A 19,615-nucleotide genomic window follows, 5' to 3' on the forward strand; every position below is an offset into this window, starting at 1 on the left:
AAAAACAACAAACTGAATGATAGGATTTTAAAAGCAGTTTTATGTGTTTGGTAGAAGAGAAGCAGAGTGTTAAAGAAGAATTTACATTTTCTTGATCATGTTTGTATTCACCGGCAAATACAAATACATGTTTGTATTTACTGGCCAAAAAGGGCCAAGTGTAGGAACAACCAAGAACATTGTTCTGATCTCTTGCTGGCTGTGTGAATTAAATGTGTCTCCTGCAGAGATTTTGTGAAATGGAAAATTATCTCTGTTTGGGTTGACTTGTTGTGTGGGATTCAGTAGCCCAGGCAGTTTTCTGACAGCATCTGGTTCATTTTCCCTTGCCCACTACAGGTCACCTGAAGCATGTATTCAGCAGTGCTGATCCTGAGGTGAGTGAGAAAGGAACATTTCATGTTCCTGGGGTTTAAGAATTGTAGAGTGAGCTAAGAGCTTGGTCAGTAGCCGTAGAGTGTAGAGGGCCAGCTAGGAAGGCCAAAAAAAAAATCGATTTTCATGCCTGCAACAAAATAACAGAGGCATAGATAGATATTTAGTCATTTCCATCTCAGAGCTTTGAAGAACTACAAAGCCAGTTTTGCAGAGAGAACATTGCTTGCCGACAGCAGATAGGGTGGAATATTTAACTAAGAGCAATTTCCTGTCGAGTTGACTTAGTCCATTTTAATTTAGGCAGTGACTTAGAATTCTATTCTGTTGTGGGAAAAGTGCGGGTTGCGTACGTTTAGGGACATCATGCCACAGCCAGTATGGTCCAGTGAAGCCAAATTTATTATTCCTAAGACATCTGTATTCATATTGATTCTCTACTGTCCAAGCGTCTCTAGCTATTATGTGATTTGTTAACCTTTGCTGTTCACACATCCAAGATGGGATTCTGATTGGATCATCTGATTTTTCAATCCAGCGGCTATAATTTTCTTTTCTAATATGAACTGTCTTTTTCCTTATTTTCTCACTGACAAACTTGCTGAGTCCAGTTGACTTTTCTTCTTGTATTTTTTCAAACCCCATTTTCTAAATATGTCCAGTACTGTTTGTGAACGTGTCCATTGTCCATTATCCCAAGCAGGCTGGATTGTGCATCAGCTGAATATGGCCAATGATCTGCAAAAACTCCTCAATCTGCAAAAAAAACTCTCAAAACTATTCCTCTCAAACTGTATGATGAATATTTAGATGATGTGGTTGTAGAAAAAGGAGGTGATCTAAAAGTGGCAGATGCTGTATCTGAGTCAAATGGGCACCTTTGTGGCTGGGGAGCTGCATGGGCCAAAAGGACGCAGGGCTGGCGATCCTGAGTAGCTGAAGATGAGGCAGGCTGCGGCCAGGTGGCCAAGAAGGCCAAGGGCATCGTGGCCTGTGTCAGCAGCAGTGGGGCAGCAGGAGCAGGGAAGTGAACCTCGCCCTGTGCTGGGCAGCGCTGCGGCCCCAGCTGGAGTGCTGTGTGCAGCTGTGGGCCCCTGGGAAGCAGAAAGTGATGGAGCGGCAGGAGTGTGTGCAGAGAAGGCCAAGGGAGCTGGGCAACAGGCAGGTGCAAAAGGCCAGTAAGGAGGTGCTGGAGTTTTTTTAACCTGGGCAATGGGAGGCTCTTGAGGGACCTTCAAGGCGATTTCCATCAATCCCTGCATGACAGTTCTCAGCACAAGGGCTGTTTCAGCACCAAAGATTGCCATCACTGCCTGCAAGTGCCGTAGACACAGGAGTGGGTGACAATTCCATCTTGTGGTTTGGTAGCTCATTAGTTTTCAGTTTGCTAGGAGGAGAAGGCCTGTTCAGTTTCCTCTTCTTGCAGCAAGCAAAGATGCTTTTGCACAACATTTCCTGCTCTTTTCCGGCCGTGGAATGGGATTCTGATCCAGTTTGAGTTTTCCACCTCTGCAGCAGCATTGGGAAAGGCATTGCTGTCTCTTTCCTAGTTTTCCATTTGAGAGCTTTTATAGGACTAAAAGCCACGTTTTGCCGAGACAACCTGGCTTGCTGATAGCAGCCAGGGAGGAAAATCAACGTCATATCCATCTAGAGTTCTGTTGAATTGGGCCGTTTTAATTTGGTGGCTGTGACTCGGAATCCCTGTGTCGCTGAGAAATGTTATGATTTCTCCTTAGAAGATGTGCTGGTAGATCTGAAAAGAAATGAGGTTCTAAATGACAGGTAACAGTCTGTCCCTCGTGCTTCTCTCTTGCCACAGATGACAGAACCGTCTGCCGCCTCTCCCCTGGCTTCCGCTGCTCGTGGCGAAGATGCCAAAGAGGAGCAAAGTGAGGTGGAGGACTGCCAGCCTCCATCAGTGCTCCCACCAGGACACTCTGAACCTGTAAGTGCCAGTTGTGTGTGATGCTATCTCTAGTGCAATGCAGAGGTGCAAGTTTTGGAGCAGCCAGCATTTTGCTGTGGCTGGCTGAGGATGCTGAGTGCTGGAGTCCTGCCTCAAACTCATGATTTTCTCCGGGCAGTGCCAGCAGAACTTGCCCTTTGACCTGACATGTAGAGGCAGCAAAGGGCTGGTGCCTCTGGGAGAGGATCTGGCTCTTTGGCTCAGGGAAGCTCTGTCTCTGGGCTTCTGCAGTGCTGTGGCTAAGAACAAATGAGGTAGTGCTGGAGGTTCCAGGTCTTTGTTTGATTTCCCTTTTTGGAAAGGTGTGTTTGGCTTGTGAATCCGGTCTGCAGTTTCCTTGCTTGTACAGTCTCTTTTGGGCCAGCTGCCTTTTGGCTTTTAATAAGCTGCCAGTGAAGGATTGTGTTGTTTCTGCAGCTGTGGGGGACCATTTTTGTCCCGTGCAGCCAAAGAAACGAGGTGCGAAGATGCGAAGCCTTCTCGTGAGGTGAAAAGCAGAAGCAAGGAGTTTCTGTTGATGCATATTTTGGTGTAATCTGCAGCTTTGGAGCATTGGAGTGGGGTGAAGCTGCAAGTCCCTGACTGCTGTCTTGTGTTGGTTGGAAGAAGAATGCTATCTTGAAGTAGTCCATGCTGTATCTGAGTCAAATGGGCACCTTTGTGGCTGGGGAGCTGCATGGGCCAAAAGGACGCAGGGCTGATGATCCTGAGCAGCTGAAGATGAGGCAGGCTGCGGCCAGGTGGCCAAGAAGGCCAAGGGCATCGTGGCCTGTGTCAGCAGCAGTGGGGCAGCAGGAGGAGGGCAGTGAGCCTCGCCCTGTGCTGGGCAGCGCTGCGGCCCCAGCTGGAGTGCTGTGTGCAGCTGTGGGCCCCTGGGAAGCAGAAAGTGATGGAGCGGCAGGAGTGTGTGCAGAGAAGGGCACGGGATTTGTATAAGTGGCTGGAGTACAAGGCTATCTAAGAGGTTGTGGGGGAGCTTTAGCCTGGGTAATGGGAGGCTCTTGAGGGACCTTCAAGGCGATTTCCTTCAATCCCTGCATGACAGTTCTCAGCACAAGGGCTGTTTCAGCAACAAAATTGCCATCACTGCCTGCAAGTGCCGTAGACACAGGAGTGGGTGACAATTCCATCTTGTGGTTTGGTAGCTCATTAGTTTTCAGTTTGCTAGGAGGAGAAGGCCTGTTCAGTTTCCTCTTCTTGCAGCAAGCAAAGAATCTTTTGCACAACATTTCCTGCTCTTTTCCGGCCGTGGAATGGGATTCTGATCCAGTTTGAGTTTTCCACCTCTGCAGCAGCATTGGGAAAGGCATTGCTGTCTCTTTCCTAGTTTTCCATTTGAGAGCTTTGAAGGACTAAAAGCTCTGTTTTGCCGAGACAACCTGGCTTGCTGATAGCAGCCAGGGAGGAAAATCAACTTCATATCCATCTAGAGTTCTGTTGAATTGGCCCCTTTTAATTTGGTGGCTGTGACTCGGTATCCCTGTGTCGCTCAGAAATATTATGATTTCTCCTTAGAAGATGTGCTGGTAGATCTGAAAAGAAATGAGGTTCTAAATGACAGGTAACAGTCTGTCCCTCGTGCTTCTCTCTTGCCACAGATGACAGAACCGTCTGCCGTCTCTCCCCTGGCTTCCGCTGCTCGTGGCGAAGATGCCAAAGAGGAGCAAACTGAGGTGGAGGACTGCCAGCCTCCATCAGTGCTCCCACCAAGACACTCTGAACCTGTAAGTGTCAGTTGTGTGTGATGCTATCTCTAGTGCAATGCAGAGGTGCAAGTTTTGGAGCAGCCAGCATTTTGCTGTGGCTGGCTGAGGATGCTGAGTGCTGGAGTCCTGCCTCAAACTCATGATTTTCTCCGGGCAGTGCCAGCAGAACTTGCCCTTTGACCTGACATGTAGAGGCAGCAAAGGGCTGGTGCCTCTGGGAGAGGATCTGGCTCTTTGGCTCAGGGAAGCTCTGTCTCTGGGCTTCTGCAGTGCTGTGGCTAAGAACAAATGAGGTAGTGCTGGAGGTGCCAGGTCTTTGTTTGATTTCCCTTTTTGGAAAGGTGTGTTTGGCTTGTGAATCCGGTCTGCAGTTTCCTTGCTTGTACAGTCTCTTTTGGGCCAGCTGCCTTTTGGCTTTTGATAAGCTGCCAGTGAAGGATTGTGTTGTTTCTGCAGCTGTGGGGGACCATTCTTGTCCCGTGCAGCCAAAGAAACGAGGTGCAGAGATGCGAAGCCTTCTCGTGAGGTGAAAAGCAGAAGCAGGGAGTTTCTGTTGATGCATATTTTGGTGTAATCTGCAGCTTTGGAGCTTGGAGTGGGGGTGAAGCTGCAAGTCCTTGACTGCTGTCTTGTGTTGGTTGGAAGAAGAATGCTATCTTGAAGTGGTCCATGCTGTATCTGAGTCAAATGGGCACCTTTGTGGCTGGGGAGCTGCATGGGCCAAAAGGACGCAGGGCTGGCGATCCTGAGTAGCTGAAGATGAGGCAGGCTGCGGCCAGGTGGCCAAGAAGGCCAAGGGCATCGTGGCCTGTGTCAGCAGCAGTGGGGCAGCAGGAGCAGGGCAGTGAGCCTCGCCCTGTGCTGGGCAGTGCTGCGGCCCCAGCTGGAGTGCTGTGTGCAGCTGTGGGCCCCTGGGAAGCAGAAAGTGATGGAGGGGCAGGAGTGTGTGCAGAGAAGGCCACGGGATGTGGACAAGTGGCTGGAGTACAAGGCTATCTAGGAGGTTGTGGGGGAGCTTTAGCCTGGGCAATGGGAGGCTCTTGAGGGACCTTCAAGGCGATTTCCATCAATCCCTGCATGACAGTTCTCAGCACAAGGGCTGTTTCAGCAACAAAATTGCCATCACTGCCTGCAAGTGCCGTAGACACAGGAGTGGGTGACAATTCCATCTTGTGGTTTGGTAGCTCATTAGTTTTCAGTTTGCTAGGAGGAGAAGGCCTGTTCAGTTTCCTCTTCTTGCAGCAAGCAAAGATGCTTTTGCACAACATTTCCTGCTCTTTTCCGGCCGTGGAATGGGATTCTGATCCAGTTTGAGTTTTCCACCTCTGCAGCAGCATTGGGAAAGGCATTGCTGTCTCTTTCCTAGTTTTCCATTTGAGAGCTTTGAAGGACTAAAAGCTCTGTTTTGCCGAGACAACCTGGCTTGCTGATAGCAGCCAGGGAGGAAAATCAACTTCATATCCATCTAGAGTTCTGTTGAATTGGCCCCTTTTAATTTGGTGGCTGTGACTCAGAATCCCTGTGTCGCTGAGAAATATTATGATTTCTCCTTAGAAGATGTGCTGGTAGATCTGAAAAGAAATGAGGTTCTAAATGACAGGTAACAGTCTGTCCCTCATGCTTCTCTCTTGCCACAGATGACAGAACCGTCTGCCGTCTCTCCCCTGGCTTCCGCTGCTCGTGGCGAAGATGCCAAAGAGGAGCAAAGTGAGGTGGAGGACTGCCAGCCTCCATCAGTGCTCCCACCAGGACACTCTGAACCTGTAAGTGCCAGTTGTGTGTGATGCTATCTCTAGTGCAATGCAGAGGTGCAAGTTTTGGAGCAGCCAGCATTTTGCTGTGGCTGGCTGAGGATGCTGAGTGCTGGAGTCCTGCCTCAAACTCATGATTTTCTCTGGGCAGTGCCAGCAGAACTTGCCCTTTGACCTGACATGTAGAGGCAGCAAAGGGCTGGTGCCTCTGGGAGAGGATCTGGCTCTTTGGCTCAGGGAAGCTCTGTCTCTGGGCTTCTGCAGTGCTGTGGCTAAGAACAAATGAGGTAGTGCTGGAGGTGCCAGGTCTTTGTTTGATTTCCCTTTTTGGAAAGGTGTGTTTGGCTTGTGAATCCGGTCTGCAGTTTCCTTGCTTGTACAGTCTCTTTTGGGCCAGCTGCCTTTTGGCTTTTGATAAGCTGCCAGTGAAGGATTGTGTTGTTTCTGCAGCTGTGGGGGACCATTCTTGTCCCGTGCAGCCAAAGAAACGAGGTGCAGAGATGCGAAGCCTTCTCGTGAGGTGAAAAGCAGAAGCAGGGAGTTTCTGTTGATGCATATTTTGGTGTAATCTGCAGCTTTGGAGCTTGGAGTGGGGGTGAAGCTGCAAGTCCTTGACTGCTGTCTTGTGTTGGTTGGAAGAAGAATGCTATCTTGAAGTGGTCCATGCTGTATCTGAGTCAAATGGGCACCTTTGTGGCTGGGGAGCTGCATGGGCCAAAAGGACGCAGGGCTGGCGATCCTGAGTAGCTGAAGATGAGGCAGGCTGCGGCCAGGTGGCCAAGAAGGCCAAGGGCATCGTGGCCTGTGTCAGCAGCAGTGGGGCAGCAGGAGCAGGGCAGTGAGCCTCGCCCTGTGCTGGGCAGCGCTGCGGCCCCAGCTGGAGTGCTGTGTGCAGCTGTGGGCCCCTGGGAAGCAGAAAGTGATGGAGGGGCAGGAGTGTGTGCAGAGAAGGCCACGGGATGTGGGCAAGTGGCTGGAGTACAAGGCTATCTAGGAGGTTGTGGGGGAGCTTTAGCCTGGGCAATGGGAGGCTCTTGAGGGACCTTCAAGGCGATTTCCATCAATCCCTGCATGACAGTTCTCAGCACAAGGGCTGTTTCAGCAACAAAATTGCCATCACTGCCTGCAAGTGCCGTAGACACAGGAGTGGGTGACAATTCCATCTTGTGGTTTGGTAGCTCATTAGTTTTCAGTTTGCTAGGAGGAGAAGGCCTGTTCAGTTTCCTCTTCTTGCAGCAAGCAAAGATGCTTTTGCACAACATTTCCTGCTCTTTTCCGGCCGTGGAATGGGATTCTGATCCAGTTTGAGTTTTCCACCTCTGCAGCAGCATTGGGAAAGGCATTGCTGTCTCTTTCCTAGTTTTCCATTTGAGAGCTTTGAAGGACTAAAAGCTCTGTTTTGCCGAGACAACCTGGCTTGCTGATAGCAGCCAGGGAGGAAAATCAACTTCATATCCATCTAGAGTTCTGTTGAATTGGCCCCTTTTAATTTGGTGGCTGTGACTCGGAATCCCTGTGTCGCTGAGAAATGTTATGATTTCTCCTTAGAAGATGTGCTGGTAGATCTGAAAAGAAATGAGGTTCTAAATGACAGGTAACAGTCTGTCCCTCGTGCTTCTCTCTTGCCACAGATGACAGAACCGTCTGCCGTCTCTCCCCTGGCTTCCGCTGCTCCTGGCGAAGATGCCAAAGAGGAGCAAACTGAGGTGGAGGACTGCCAGCCTCCATCAGTGCTCCCACCAGGACACTCTGAACCTGTAAGTGCCAGTTGTGTGTGATGCTATCTCTAGTGCAATGCAGAGGTGCAAGTTTTGGAGCAGCCAGCATTTTGCTGTGGCTGGCTGAGGATGCTGAGTGCTGGAGTCCTGCCTCAAACTCATGATTTTCTCCGGGCAGTGCCAGCAGAACTTGCCCTTTGACCTGACATGTAGAGGCAGCAAAGGGCTGGTGCCTCTGGGAGAGGATCTGGCTCTTTGGCTCAGGGAAGCTCTGTCTCTGGGCTTCTGCAGTGCTGTGGCTAAGAACAAATGAGGTAGTGCTGGAGGTGCCAGGTCTTTGTTTGATTTCCCTTTTTGGAAAGGTGTGTTTGGCTTGTGAATCCGGTCTGCAGTTTCCTTGCTTGTACAGTCTCTTTTGGGCCAGCTGCCTTTTGGCTTTTGATAAGCTGCCAGTGAAGGATTGTGTTGTTTCTGCAGCTGTGGGGGACCATTCTTGTCCCGTGCAGCCAAAGAAACGAGGTGCAGAGATGCGAAGCCTTCTCGTGAGGTGAAAAGCAGAAGCAGGGAGTTTCTGTTGATGCATATTTTGGTGTAATCTGCAGCTTTGGAGCTTGGAGTGGGGGTGAAGCTGCAAGTCCTTGACTGCTGTCTTGTGTTGGTTGGAAGAAGAATGCTATCTTGAAGTGGTCCATGCTGTATCTGAGTCAAATGGGCACCTTTGTGGCTGGGGAGCTGCATGGGCCAAAAGGACGCAGGGCTGGCGATCCTGAGTAGCTGAAGATGAGGCAGGCTGCGGCCAGGTGGCCAAGAAGGCCAAGGGCATCGTGGCCTGTGTCAGCAGCAGTGGGGCAGCAGGAGCAGGGCAGTGAGCCTCGCCCTGTGCTGGGCAGCGCTGCGGCCCCAGCTGGAGTGCTGTGTGCAGCTGTGGGCCCCTGGGAAGCAGAAAGTGATGGAGGGGCAGGAGTGTGTGCAGAGAAGGCCACGGGATGTGGGCAAGTGGCTGGAGTACAAGGCTATCTAGGAGGTTGTGGGGGAGCTTTAGCCTGGGCAATGGGAGGCTCTTGAGGGACCTTCAAGGCGATTTCCATCAATCCCTGCATGACAGTTCTCAGCACAAGGGCTGTTTCAGCAACAAAGATTGCCATCACTGCCTGCAAGTGCCGTAGACACAGGAGTGGGTGACAATTCCATCTTGTGGTTTGGTAGCTCATTAGTTTTCAGTTTGCTAGGAGGAGAAGGCCTGTTCAGTTTCCTCTTCTTGCAGCAAGCAAAGATGCTTTTGCACAACATTTCCTGCTCTTTTCCGGCCGTGGAATGGGATTCTGATCCAGTTTGAGTTTTCCACCTCTGCAGCAGCATTGGGAAAGGCATTGCTGTCTCTTTCCTAGTTTTCCATTTGAGAGCTTTGAAGGACTAAAAGCTCTGTTTTGCCGAGACAACCTGGCTTGCTGATAGCAGCCAGGGAGGAAAATCAACTTCATATCCATCTAGAGTTCTGTTGAATTGGCCCCTTTTAATTTGGTGGCTGTGACTCGGAATCCCTGTGTCGCTGAGAAATGTTATGATTTCTCCTTAGAAGATGTGCTGGTAGATCTGAAAAGAAATGAGGTTCTAAATGACAGGTAACAGTCTGTCCCTCGTGCTTCTCTCTTGCCACAGATGACAGAACCGTCTGCCGTCTCTCCCCTGGCTTCCGCTGCTCCTGGCGAAGATGCCAAAGAGGAGCAAACTGAGGTGGAGGACTGCCAGCCTCCATCAGTGCTCCCACCAGGACACTCTGAACCTGTAAGTGCCAGTTGTGTGTGATGCTATCTCTAGTGCAATGCAGAGGTGCAAGTTTTGGAGCAGCCAGCATTTTGCTGTGGCTGGCTGAGGATGCTGAGTGCTGGAGTCCTGCCTCAAACTCATGATTTTCTCCGGGCAGTGCCAGCAGAACTTGCCCTTTGACCTGACATGTAGAGGCAGCAAAGGGCTGGTGCCTCTGGGAGAGGATCTGGCTCTTTGGCTCAGGGAAGCTCTGTCTCTGGGCTTCTGCAGTGCTGTGGCTAAGAACAAATGAGGTAGTGCTGGAGGTGCCAGGTCTTTGTTTGATTTCCCTTTTTGGAAAGGTGTGTTTGGCTTGTGAATCCGGTCTGCAGTTTCCTTGCTTGTACAGTCTCTTTTGGGCCAGCTGCCTTTTGGCTTTTGATAAGCTGCCAGTGAAGGATTGTGTTGTTTCTGCAGCTGTGGGGGACCATTCTTGTCCCGTGCAGCCAAAGAAACGAGGTGCAGAGATGCGAAGCCTTCTCGTGAGGTGAAAAGCAGAAGCAGGGAGTTTCTGTTGATGCATATTTTGGTGTAATCTGCAGCTTTGGAGCTTGGAGTGGGGGTGAAGCTGCAAGTCCTTGACTGCTGTCTTGTGTTGGTTGGAAGAAGAATGCTATCTTGAAGTGGTCCATGCTGTATCTGAGTCAAATGGGCACCTTTGTGGCTGGGGAGCTGCATGGGCCAAAAGGACGCAGGGCTGGCGATCCTGAGTAGCTGAAGATGAGGCAGGCTGCGGCCAGGTGGCCAAGAAGGCCAAGGGCATCGTGGCCTGTGTCAGCAGCAGTGGGGCAGCAGGAGCAGGGCAGTGAGCCTCGCCCTGTGCTGGGCAGCGCTGCGGCCCCAGCTGGAGTGCTGTGTGCAGCTGTGGGCCCCTGGGAAGCAGAAAGTGATGGAGGGGCAGGAGTGTGTGCAGAGAAGGCCACGGGATGTGGGCAAGTGGCTGGAGTACAAGGCTATCTAGGAGGTTGTGGGGGAGCTTTAGCCTGGGCAATGGGAGGCTCTTGAGGGACCTTCAAGGCGATTTCCATCAATCCCTGCATGACAGTTCTCAGCACAAGGGCTGTTTCAGCAACAAAGATTGCCATCACTGCCTGCAAGTGCCGTAGACACAGGAGTGGGTGACAATTCCATCTTGTGGTTTGGTAGCTCATTAGTTTTCAGTTTGCTAGGAGGAGAAGGCCTGTTCAGTTTCCTCTTCTTGCAGCAAGCAAAGATGCTTTTGCACAACATTTCCTGCTCTTTTCCGGCCGTGGAATGGGATTCTGATCCAGTTTGAGTTTTCCACCTCTGCAGCAGCATTGGGAAAGGCATTGCTGTCTCTTTCCTAGTTTTCCATTTGAGAGCTTTGAAGGACTAAAAGCTCTGTTTTGCCGAGACAACCTGGCTTGCTGATAGCAGCCAGGGAGGAAAATCAACTTCATATCCATCTAGAGTTCTGTTGAATTGGCCCCTTTTAATTTGGTGGCTGTGACTCGGAATCCCTGTGTCGCTGAGAAATGTTATGATTTCTCCTTAGAAGATGTGCTGGTAGATCTGAAAAGAAATGAGGTTCTAAATGACAGGTAACAGTCTGTCCCTCGTGCTTCTCTCTTGCCACAGATGACAGAACCGTCTGCCGTCTCTCCCCTGGCTTCCGCTGCTCCTGGCGAAGATGCCAAAGAGGAGCAAACTGAGGTGGAGGACTGCCAGCCTCCATCAGTGCTCCCACCAGGACACTCTGAACCTGTAAGTGCCAGTTGTGTGTGATGCTATCTCTAGTGCAATGCAGAGGTGCAAGTTTTGGAGCAGCCAGCATTTTGCTGTGGCTGGCTGAGGATGCTGAGTGCTGGAGTCCTGCCTCAAACTCATGATTTTCTCCGGGCAGTGCCAGCAGAACTTGCCCTTTGACCTGACATGTAGAGGCAGCAAAGGGCTGGTGCCTCTGGGAGAGGATCTGGCTCTTTGGCTCAGGGAAGCTCTGTCTCTGGGCTTCTGCAGTGCTGTGGATAAGAACAAATGAGGTAGTGCTGGAGGTGCCAGGTCTTTGTTTGATTTCCCTTTTTGGAAAGGTGTGTTTGGCTTGTGAATCCGGTCTGCAGTTTCCTTGCTTGTACAGTCTCTTTTGGGCCAGCTGCCTTTTGGCTTTTAATAAGCTGCCAGTGAAGGATTGTGCTGTTTCTGCAGCTGTGGGGGACCATTTTTGTCCCGTGCAGCCAAAGAAACGAGGTGCAGAGATGCGAAGTCTTCTCGTGAGGTGAAAAGCAGAAGCAGGGAGTTTCTGTTGATGCATATTTTGGTGTAATCTGCAGCTTTGGAGCTTGGAGTGGGGGTGAAGCTGCAAGTCCTTGACTGCTGTCTTGTGTTGGTTGGAAGAAGAATGCTATCTTGAAGTAGTCCATGCTGTATCTGAGTCAAATGGGCACCTTTGAGGCTGGGGAGCTGCATGGGCCAAAAGGACGCAGGGCTGGCGATCCTGAGTAGCTGAAGATGAGGCAGGCTGCGGCCAGGTGGCCAAGAAGGCCAAGGGCATCGTGGCCTGTGTCAGCAGCAGTGGGGCAGCAGGAGCAGGGCAGTGAGCCTCGCCGTATGCTGGGCATTGCTGCGGCCCCAGCTGGAGTGCTGTGTGCAGCTGTGGGCCCCTGGGAAGCAGAAAGTGATGGAGGGGCAGGAGTGTGTGCAGAGAAGGCCACGGGATGTGGACAAGTGGCTGGAGTACAAGGCAATCTAGGAGGTTTTGGGGGAGCTTTAGCCTGGGCAATGGGAGGCTCTTGAGGGACCTTCAAGGCGATTTCCTTCAATCCCTGCATGACAGTTCTCAGCACAAGGGCTGTTTCAGCAACAAAATTGCCATCACTGCCTGCAAGTGCCGTAGACACAGGAGTGGGTGACAATTCCATCTTGTGGTTTGGTAGCTCATTAGTTTTCAGTTTGCTAGGAGGAGAAGGCCTGTTCAGTTTCCTCTTCTTGCAGCAAGCAAAGATGCTTTTGCACAACATTTCCTGCTCTTTTCCGGCCGTGGAATGGGATTCTGATCCAGTTTGAGTTTTCCACCTCTGCAGCAGCATTGGGAAAGGCATTGCTGTCTCTTTCCTAGTTTTCCATTTGAGAGCTTTGAAGGACTAAAAGCTCTGTTTTGCCGAGACAACCTGGCTTGCTGATAGCAGCCAGGGAGGAAAATCAACTTCATATCCATCTAGAGTTCTGTTGAATTGGCCCCTTTTAATTTGGTGGCTGTGACTCGGAATCCCTGTGTCGCTGAGAAATGTTATGATTTCTCCTTAGAAGATGTGCTGGTAGATCTGAAAAGAAATGAGGTTCTAAATGACAGGTAACAGTCTGTCCCTCGTGCTTCTCTCTTGCCACAGATGACAGAACCGTCTGCCGTCTCTCCCCTGGCTTCCGCTGCTCCTGGCGAAGATGCCAAAGAGGAGCAAACTGAGGTGGAGGACTGCCAGCCTCCATCAGTGCTCCCACCAGGACACTCTGAACCTGTAAGTGCCAGTTGTGTGTGATGCTGTCTCTAGTGCAATGCAGAGGTGCAAGTTTTGGAGCAGCCAGCATTTTGCTGTGGCTGGCTGAGGATGCTGAGTGCTGGAGTCCTGCCTCAAACTCATGATTTTCTCCGGGCAGTGCCAGCAGAACTTGCCCTTTGACCTGACATGTAGAGGCAGCAAAGGGCTGGTGCCTCTGGGAGAGGATCTGGCTCTTTGGCTCAGGGAAGCTCTGTCTCTGGGCTTCTGCAGTGCTGTGGCTAAGAACAAATGAGGTAGTGCTGGAGGTGCCAGGTCTTTGTTTGATTTCCCTTTTTGGAAAGGTGTGTTTGGCTTGTGAATCCGGTCTGCAGTTTCCTTGCTTGTACAGTCTCTTTTGGGCCAGCTGCCTTTTGGCTTTTGATAAGCTGCCAGTGAAGGATTGTGTTGTTTCTGCAGCTGTGGGGGACCATTCTTGTCCCGTGCAGCCAAAGAAACGAGGTGCAGAGATGCGAAGCCTTCTCGTGAGGTGAAAAGCAGAAGCAGGGAGTTTCTGTTGATGCATATTTTGGTGTAATCTGCAGCTTTGGAGCTTGGAGTGGGGGTGAAGCTGCAAGTCCTTGACTGCTGTCTTGTGTTGGTTGGAAGAAGCATGCTATCTTGAAGTGGTCCATGCTGTATCTGAGTCAAATGGGCACCTTTGAGGCTGGGGAGCTGCGTGGGCCAAAAGGACGCAGGGCTGATGATCCTGAGCAGCTGAAGATGAGGCAGGCTGTGGCCAGGTGGCCAAGAAGGCCAAGGGCATCGTGGTCTGTGTCAGCAGCAGTGGGGCAGCAGGAGCAGGGCAGTGAGCCTCGCCCTGTGCTGGGCAGCGCTGCGGCCCCAGCTGGAGTGCTGTGTGCAGCTGTGGGCCCCTGGGAAGCAGAAAGTGATGGAGGGGCAGGAGTGTGTGCAGAGAAGGCCACGGGATGTGGGCAACTGGCTGGAGTACAAGGCAATCTAGGAGGTTTTGGGGGAGCTTTAGCCTGGGAAATGGGAGGCTCTTGAGGGACCTTCAAGGCGATTTCCATCAATCCCTGCATGACAGTTCTCAGCACAAGGGCTGTTTCAGCACCAAAGATTCCATCACTGCCTGCAAGTGCCGTAGACACAGGAGTGGGTGACAATTCCATCTTGTGGTTTGGTAGCTCATTAGTTTTCAGTTTGCTAGGAGGAGAAGGCCTGTTCAGTTTCCTCTTCTTGCAGCAAGCAAAGATGCTTTTGCACAACATTTCCTGCTCTTTTCCGGCCGTGGAATGGGATTCTGATCCAGTTTGAGTTTTCCACCTCTGCAGCAGCATTGGGAAAGGCATTGCTGTCTCTTTCCTAGTTTTCCATTTGAGAGCTTTGAAGGACTAAAAGCTCTGTTTTGCCGAGACAACCTGGCTTGCTGATAGCAGCCAGGGAGGAAAATCAACTTCATATCCATCTAGAGTTCTGTTGAATTGGCCCCTTTTAATTTGGTGGCTGTGACTCGGAATCCCTGTGTCGCTGAGAAATGTTATGATTTCTCCTTAGAAGATGTGCTGGTAGATCTGAAAAGAAATGAGGTTCTAAATGACAGGTAACAGTCTGTCCCTCGTGCTTCTCTCTTGCCACAGATGACAGAACCGTCTGCCGTCTCTCCCCTGGCTTCCGCTGCTCCTGGCGAAGATGCCAAAGAGGAGCAAACTGAGGTGGAGGACTGCCAGCCTCCATCAGTGCTCCCACCAGGACACTCTGAACCTGTAAGTGCCAGTTGTGTGTGATGCTATCTCTAGTGCAATGCAGAGGTGCAAGTTTTGGAGCAGCCAGCATTTTGCTGTGGCTGGCTGAGGATGCTGAGTGCTGGAGTCCTGCCTCAAACTCATGATTTTCTCCGGGCAGTGCCAGCAGAACTTGCCCTTTGACCTGACATGTAGAGGCAGCAAAGGGCTGGTGCCTCTGGGAGAGGATCTGGCTCTTTGGCTCAGGGAAGCTCTGTCTCTGGGCTTCTGCAGTGCTGTGGCTAAGAACAAATGAGGTAGTGCTGGAGGTGCCAGGTCTTTGTTTGATTTCCCTTTTTGGAAAGGTGTGTTTGGCTTGTGAATCCGGTCTGCAGTTTCCTTGCTTGTACAGTCTCTTTTGGGCCAGCTGCCTTTTGGCTTTTGATAAGCTGCCAGTGAAGGATTGTGTTGTTTCTGCAGCTGTGGGGGACCATTCTTGTCCCGTGCAGCCAAAGAAACGAGGTGCAGAGATGCGAAGCCTTCTCGTGAGGTGAAAAGCAGAAGCAGGGAGTTTCTGTTGATGCATATTTTGGTGTAATCTGCAGCTTTGGAGCTTGGAGTGGGGGTGAAGCTGCAAGTCCTTGACTGCTGTCTTGTGTTGGTTGGAAGAAGAATGCTATCTTGAAGTGGTCCATGCTGTATCTGAGTCAAATGGGCACCTTTGTGGCTGGGGAGCTGCATGGGCCAAAAGGACGCAGGGCTGGCGATCCTGAGTAGCTGAAGATGAGGCAGGCTGCGGCCAGGTGGCCAAGAAGGCCAAGGGCATCGTGGCCTGTGTCAGCAGCAGTGGGGCAGCAGGAGCAGGGCAGTGAGCCTCGCCCTGTGCTGGGCAGCGCTGCGGCCCCAGCTGGAGTGCTGTGTGCAGCTGTGGGCCCCTGGGAAGCAGAAAGTGATGGAGGGGCAGGAGTGTGTGCAGAGAAGGCCACGGGATGTGGGCAAGTGGCTGGAGTACAAGGCTATCTAGGAGGTTGTGGGGGAGCTTTAGCCTGGGCAATGGGAGGCTCTTGAGGGACCTTCAAGGCGATTTCCATCAATCCCTGCATGACAGTTCTCAGCACAAGGGCTGTTTCAGCACCAAAGATTGCCATCACTGCCTGCAAGTGCCGTAGACACAGGAGTGGGTGACAATTCCATCTTGTGGTTTGGTAGCTCATTAGTTTTCAGTTTGCTAGGAGGAGAAGGCCTGTTCAGTTTCCTCTTCTTGCAGCAAGCAAAGATGCTTTTGCACAACATTTCCTGCTCTTTTCCGGCCGTGGAATGGGATTCTGATCCAGTTTGAGTTTTCCACCTCTGCAGCAGCATTGGGAAAGGCATTGCTGTCTCTTTCCTAGTTTTCCATTTGAGAGCTTTGAAGGACTAAAAGCTCTGTTTTGCCGAGACAACCTGGCTTGCTGATAGCAGCCAGGGAGGAAAATCAACTTCATATCCATCTAGAGTTCTGTTGAATTGGCCCCTTTTAATTTGGTGGCTGTGACTCGGAATCCCTGTGTCGCTGAGAAATGTTATGATTTCTCCTTAGAAGATGTGCTGGTAGATCTGAAAAGAAATGAGGTTCTAAATGACAGGTAACAGTCTGTCCCTCGTGCTTCTCTCTTGCCACAGATGACAGAACCGTCTGCCGTCTCTCCCCTGGCTTCCGCTGCTCCTGGCGAAGATGCCAAAGAGGAGCAAACTGAGGTGGAGGACTGCCAGCCTCCATCAGTGCTCCCACCAGGACACTCTGAACCTGTAAGTGCCAGTTGTGTGTGATGCTGTCTCTAGTGCAATGCAGAGGTGCAAGTTTTGGAGCAGCCAGCATTTTGCTGTGGCTGGCTGAGGATGCTGAGTGCTGGAGTCCTGCCTCAAACTCATGATTTTCTCCGGGCAGTGCCAGCAGAACTTGCCCTTTGACCTGACATGTAGAGGCAGCAAAGGGCTGGTGCCTCTGGGAGAGGATCTGGCTCTTTGGCTCAGGGAAGCTCTGTCTCTGGGCTTCTGCAGTGCTGTGGCTAAGAACAAATGAGGTAGTGCTGGAGGTGCCAGGTCTTTGTTTGATTTCCCTTTTTGGAAAGGTGTGTTTGGCTTGTGAATCCGGTCTGCAGTTTCCTTGCTTGTACAGTCTCTTTTGGGCCAGCTGCCTTTTGGCTTTTGATAAGCTGCCAGTGAAGGATTGTGTTGTTTCTGCAGCTGTGGGGGACCATTCTTGTCCCGTGCAGCCAAAGAAACGAGGTGCAGAGATGCGAAGCCTTCTCGTGAGGTGAAAAGCAGAAGCAGGGAGTTTCTGTTGATGCATATTTTGGTGTAATCTGCAGCTTTGGAGCTTGGAGTGGGGGTGAAGCTGCAAGTCCTTGACTGCTGTCTTGTGTTGGTTGGAAGAAGAATGCTATCTTGAAGTGGTCCATGCTGTATCTGAGTCAAATGGGCACCTTTGTGGCTGGGGAGCTGCATGGGCCAAAAGGACGCAGGGCTGGCGATCCTGAGTAGCTGAAGATGAGGCAGGCTGCGGCCAGGTGGCCAAGAAGGCCAAGGGCATCGTGGCCTGTGTCAGCAGCAGTGGGGCAGCAGGAGCAGGGCAGTGAGCCTCGCCCTGTGCTGGGCAGCGCTGCGGCCCCAGCTGGAGTGCTGTGTGCAGCTGTGGGCCCCTGGGAAGCAGAAAGTGATGGAGGGGCAGGAGTGTGTGCAGAGAAGGCCACGGGATGTGGGCAAGTGGCTGGAGTACAAGGCTATCTAGGAGGTTGTGGGGGAGCTTTAGCCTGGGCAATGGGAGGCTCTTGAGGGACCTTCAAGGCGATTTCCATCAATCCCTGCATGACAGTTCTCAGCACAAGGGCTGTTTCAGCACCAAAGATTGCCATCACTGCCTGCAAGTGCCGTAGACACAGGAGTGGGTGACAATTCCATCTTGTGGTTTGGTAGCTCATTAGTTTTCAGTTTGCTAGGAGGAGAAGGCCTGTTCAGTTTCCTCTTCTTGCAGCAAGCAAAGATGCTTTTGCACAACATTTCCTGCTCTTTTCCGGCCGTGGAATGGGATTCTGATCCAGTTTGAGTTTTCCACCTCTGCAGCAGCATTGGGAAAGGCATTGCTGTCTCTTTCCTAGTTTTCCATTTGAGAGCTTTGAAGGACTAAAAGCTCTGTTTTGCCGAGACAACCTGGCTTGCTGATAGCAGCCAGGGAGGAAAATCAACTTCATATCCATCTAGAGTTCTGTTGAATTGGCCCCTTTTAATTTGGTGGCTGTGACTCGGAATCCCTGTGTCGCTCGAGAAATGTTATGATTTCTCCTTAGAAGATGTGCTGGTAGATCTGAAAAGAAATGAGGTTCTAAATGACAGGTAACAGTCTGTCCCTCGTGCTTCTCTCTTGCCACAGATGACAGAACCGTCTGCCGTCTCTCCCCTGGCTTCCGCTGCTCCTGGCGAAGATGCCAAAGAGGAGCAAACTGAGGTGGAGGACTGCCAGCCTCCATCAGTGCTCCCACCAGGACACTCTGAACCTGTAAGTGCCAGTTGTGTGTGATGCTGTCTCTAGTGCAATGCAGAGGTGCAAGTTTTGGAGCAGCCAGCATTTTGCTGTGGCTGGCTGAGGATGCTGAGTGCTGGAGTCCTGCCTCAAACTCATGATTTTCTCCGGGCAGTGCCAGCAGAACTTGCCCTTTGACCTGACATGTAGAGGCAGCAAAGGGCTGGTGCCTCTGGGAGAGGATCTGGCTCTTTGGCTCAGGGAAGCTCTGTCTCTGGGCTTCTGCAGTGCTGTGGCTAAGAACAAATGAGGTAGTGCTGGAGGTGCCAGGTCTTTGTTTGATTTCCCTTTTTGGAAAGGTGTGTTTGGCTTGTGAATCCGGTCTGCAGTTTCCTTGCTTGTACAGTCTCTTTTGGGCCAGCTGCCTTTTGGCTTTTGATAAGCTGCCAGTGAAGGATTGTGTTGTTTCTGCAGCTGTGGGGGACCATTCTTGTCCCGTGCAGCCAAAGAAACGAGGTGCAGAGATGCGAAGCCTTCTCGTGAGGTGAAAAGCAGAAGCAGGGAGTTTCTGTTGATGCATATTTTGGTGTAATCTGCAGCTTTGGAGCTTGGAGTGGGGGTGAAGCTGCAAGTCCTTGACTGCTGTCTTGTGTTGGTTGGAAGAAGAATGCTATCTTGAAGTGGTCCATGCTGTATCTGAGTCAAATGGGCACCTTTGTGGCTGGGGAGCTGCATGGGCCAAAAGGACGCAGGGCTGGCGATCCTGAGTAGCTGAAGATGAGGCAGGCTGCGGCCAGGTGGCCAAGAAGGCCAAGGGCATCGTGGCCTGTGTCAGCAGCAGTGGGGCAGCAGGAGCAGGGCAGTGAGCCTCGCCCTGTGCTGGGCAGCGCTGCGGCCCCAGCTGGAGTGCTGTGTGCAGCTGTGGGCCCCTGGGAAGCAGAAAGTGATGGAGGGGCAGGAGTGTGTGCAGAGAAGGCCACGGGATGTGGGCAAGTGGCTGGAGTACAAGGCTATCTAGGAGGTTGTGGGGGAGCTTTAGCCTGGGCAATGGGAGGCTCTTGAGGGACCTTCAAGGCGATTTCCATCAATCCCTGCATGACAGTTCTCAGCACAAGGGCTGTTTCAGCACCAAAGATTGCCATCACTGCCTGCAAGTGCCGTAGACACAGGAGTGGGTGACAATTCCATCTTGTGGTTTGGTAGCTCATTAGTTTTCAGTTTGCTAGGAGGAGAAGGCCTGTTCAGTTTCCTCTTCTTGCAGCAAGCAAAGATGCTTTTGCACAACATTTCCTGCTCTTTTCCGGCCGTGGAATGGGATTCTGATCCAGTTTGAGTTTTCCACCTCTGCAGCAGCATTGGGAAAGGCATTGCTGTCTCTTTCCTAGTTTTCCATTTGAGAGCTTTGAAGGACTAAAAGCTCTGTTTTGCCGAGACAACCTGGCTTGCTGATAGCAGCCAGGGAGGAAAATCAACTTCATATCCATCTAGAGTTCTGTTGAATTGGCCCCTTTTAATTTGGTGGCTGTGACTCGGAATCCCTGTGTCGCTGAGAAATGTTATGATTTCTCCTTAGAAGATGTGCTGGTAGATCTGAAAAGAAATGAGGTTCTAAATGACA

The 19,615-nt window shown here is 51.4% G+C and overlaps 1 protein-coding gene across 1 annotated transcript in view; it reads left to right on the top strand.

Moving 5' to 3' along the window:
• The first annotated feature begins 2,216 nt into the window (after positions 1 to 2,216).
• The window catches only part of VCX3B (variable charge X-linked 3B), an 18,980-nt gene continuing 1,581 nt past the window's right edge, over positions 2,217 to 19,615 (top strand). Inside the window, exons 1-9 of the mRNA XM_050986962.1 lie at positions 2,217 to 2,323; positions 5,688 to 5,813; positions 7,433 to 7,558; positions 9,179 to 9,304; positions 10,925 to 11,050; positions 12,670 to 12,795; positions 14,415 to 14,540; positions 16,161 to 16,286; positions 17,908 to 18,033. Of these exons, the coding sequence (XP_050842919.1) occupies positions 5,688 to 5,813; positions 7,433 to 7,558; positions 9,179 to 9,304; positions 10,925 to 11,050; positions 12,670 to 12,795; positions 14,415 to 14,540; positions 16,161 to 16,286; positions 17,908 to 18,033 (1,008 nt within the window). The 5' untranslated portion in view covers positions 2,217 to 2,323. The remainder of the gene's footprint in view (positions 2,324 to 5,687; positions 5,814 to 7,432; positions 7,559 to 9,178; positions 9,305 to 10,924; positions 11,051 to 12,669; positions 12,796 to 14,414; positions 14,541 to 16,160; positions 16,287 to 17,907; positions 18,034 to 19,615) is intronic.

This window comes from Serinus canaria, chromosome Z, assembly GCF_022539315.1.
Source record: "Serinus canaria isolate serCan28SL12 chromosome Z, serCan2020, whole genome shotgun sequence".
Taxonomy (NCBI): Eukaryota; Metazoa; Chordata; class Aves; order Passeriformes; family Fringillidae; genus Serinus; species Serinus canaria.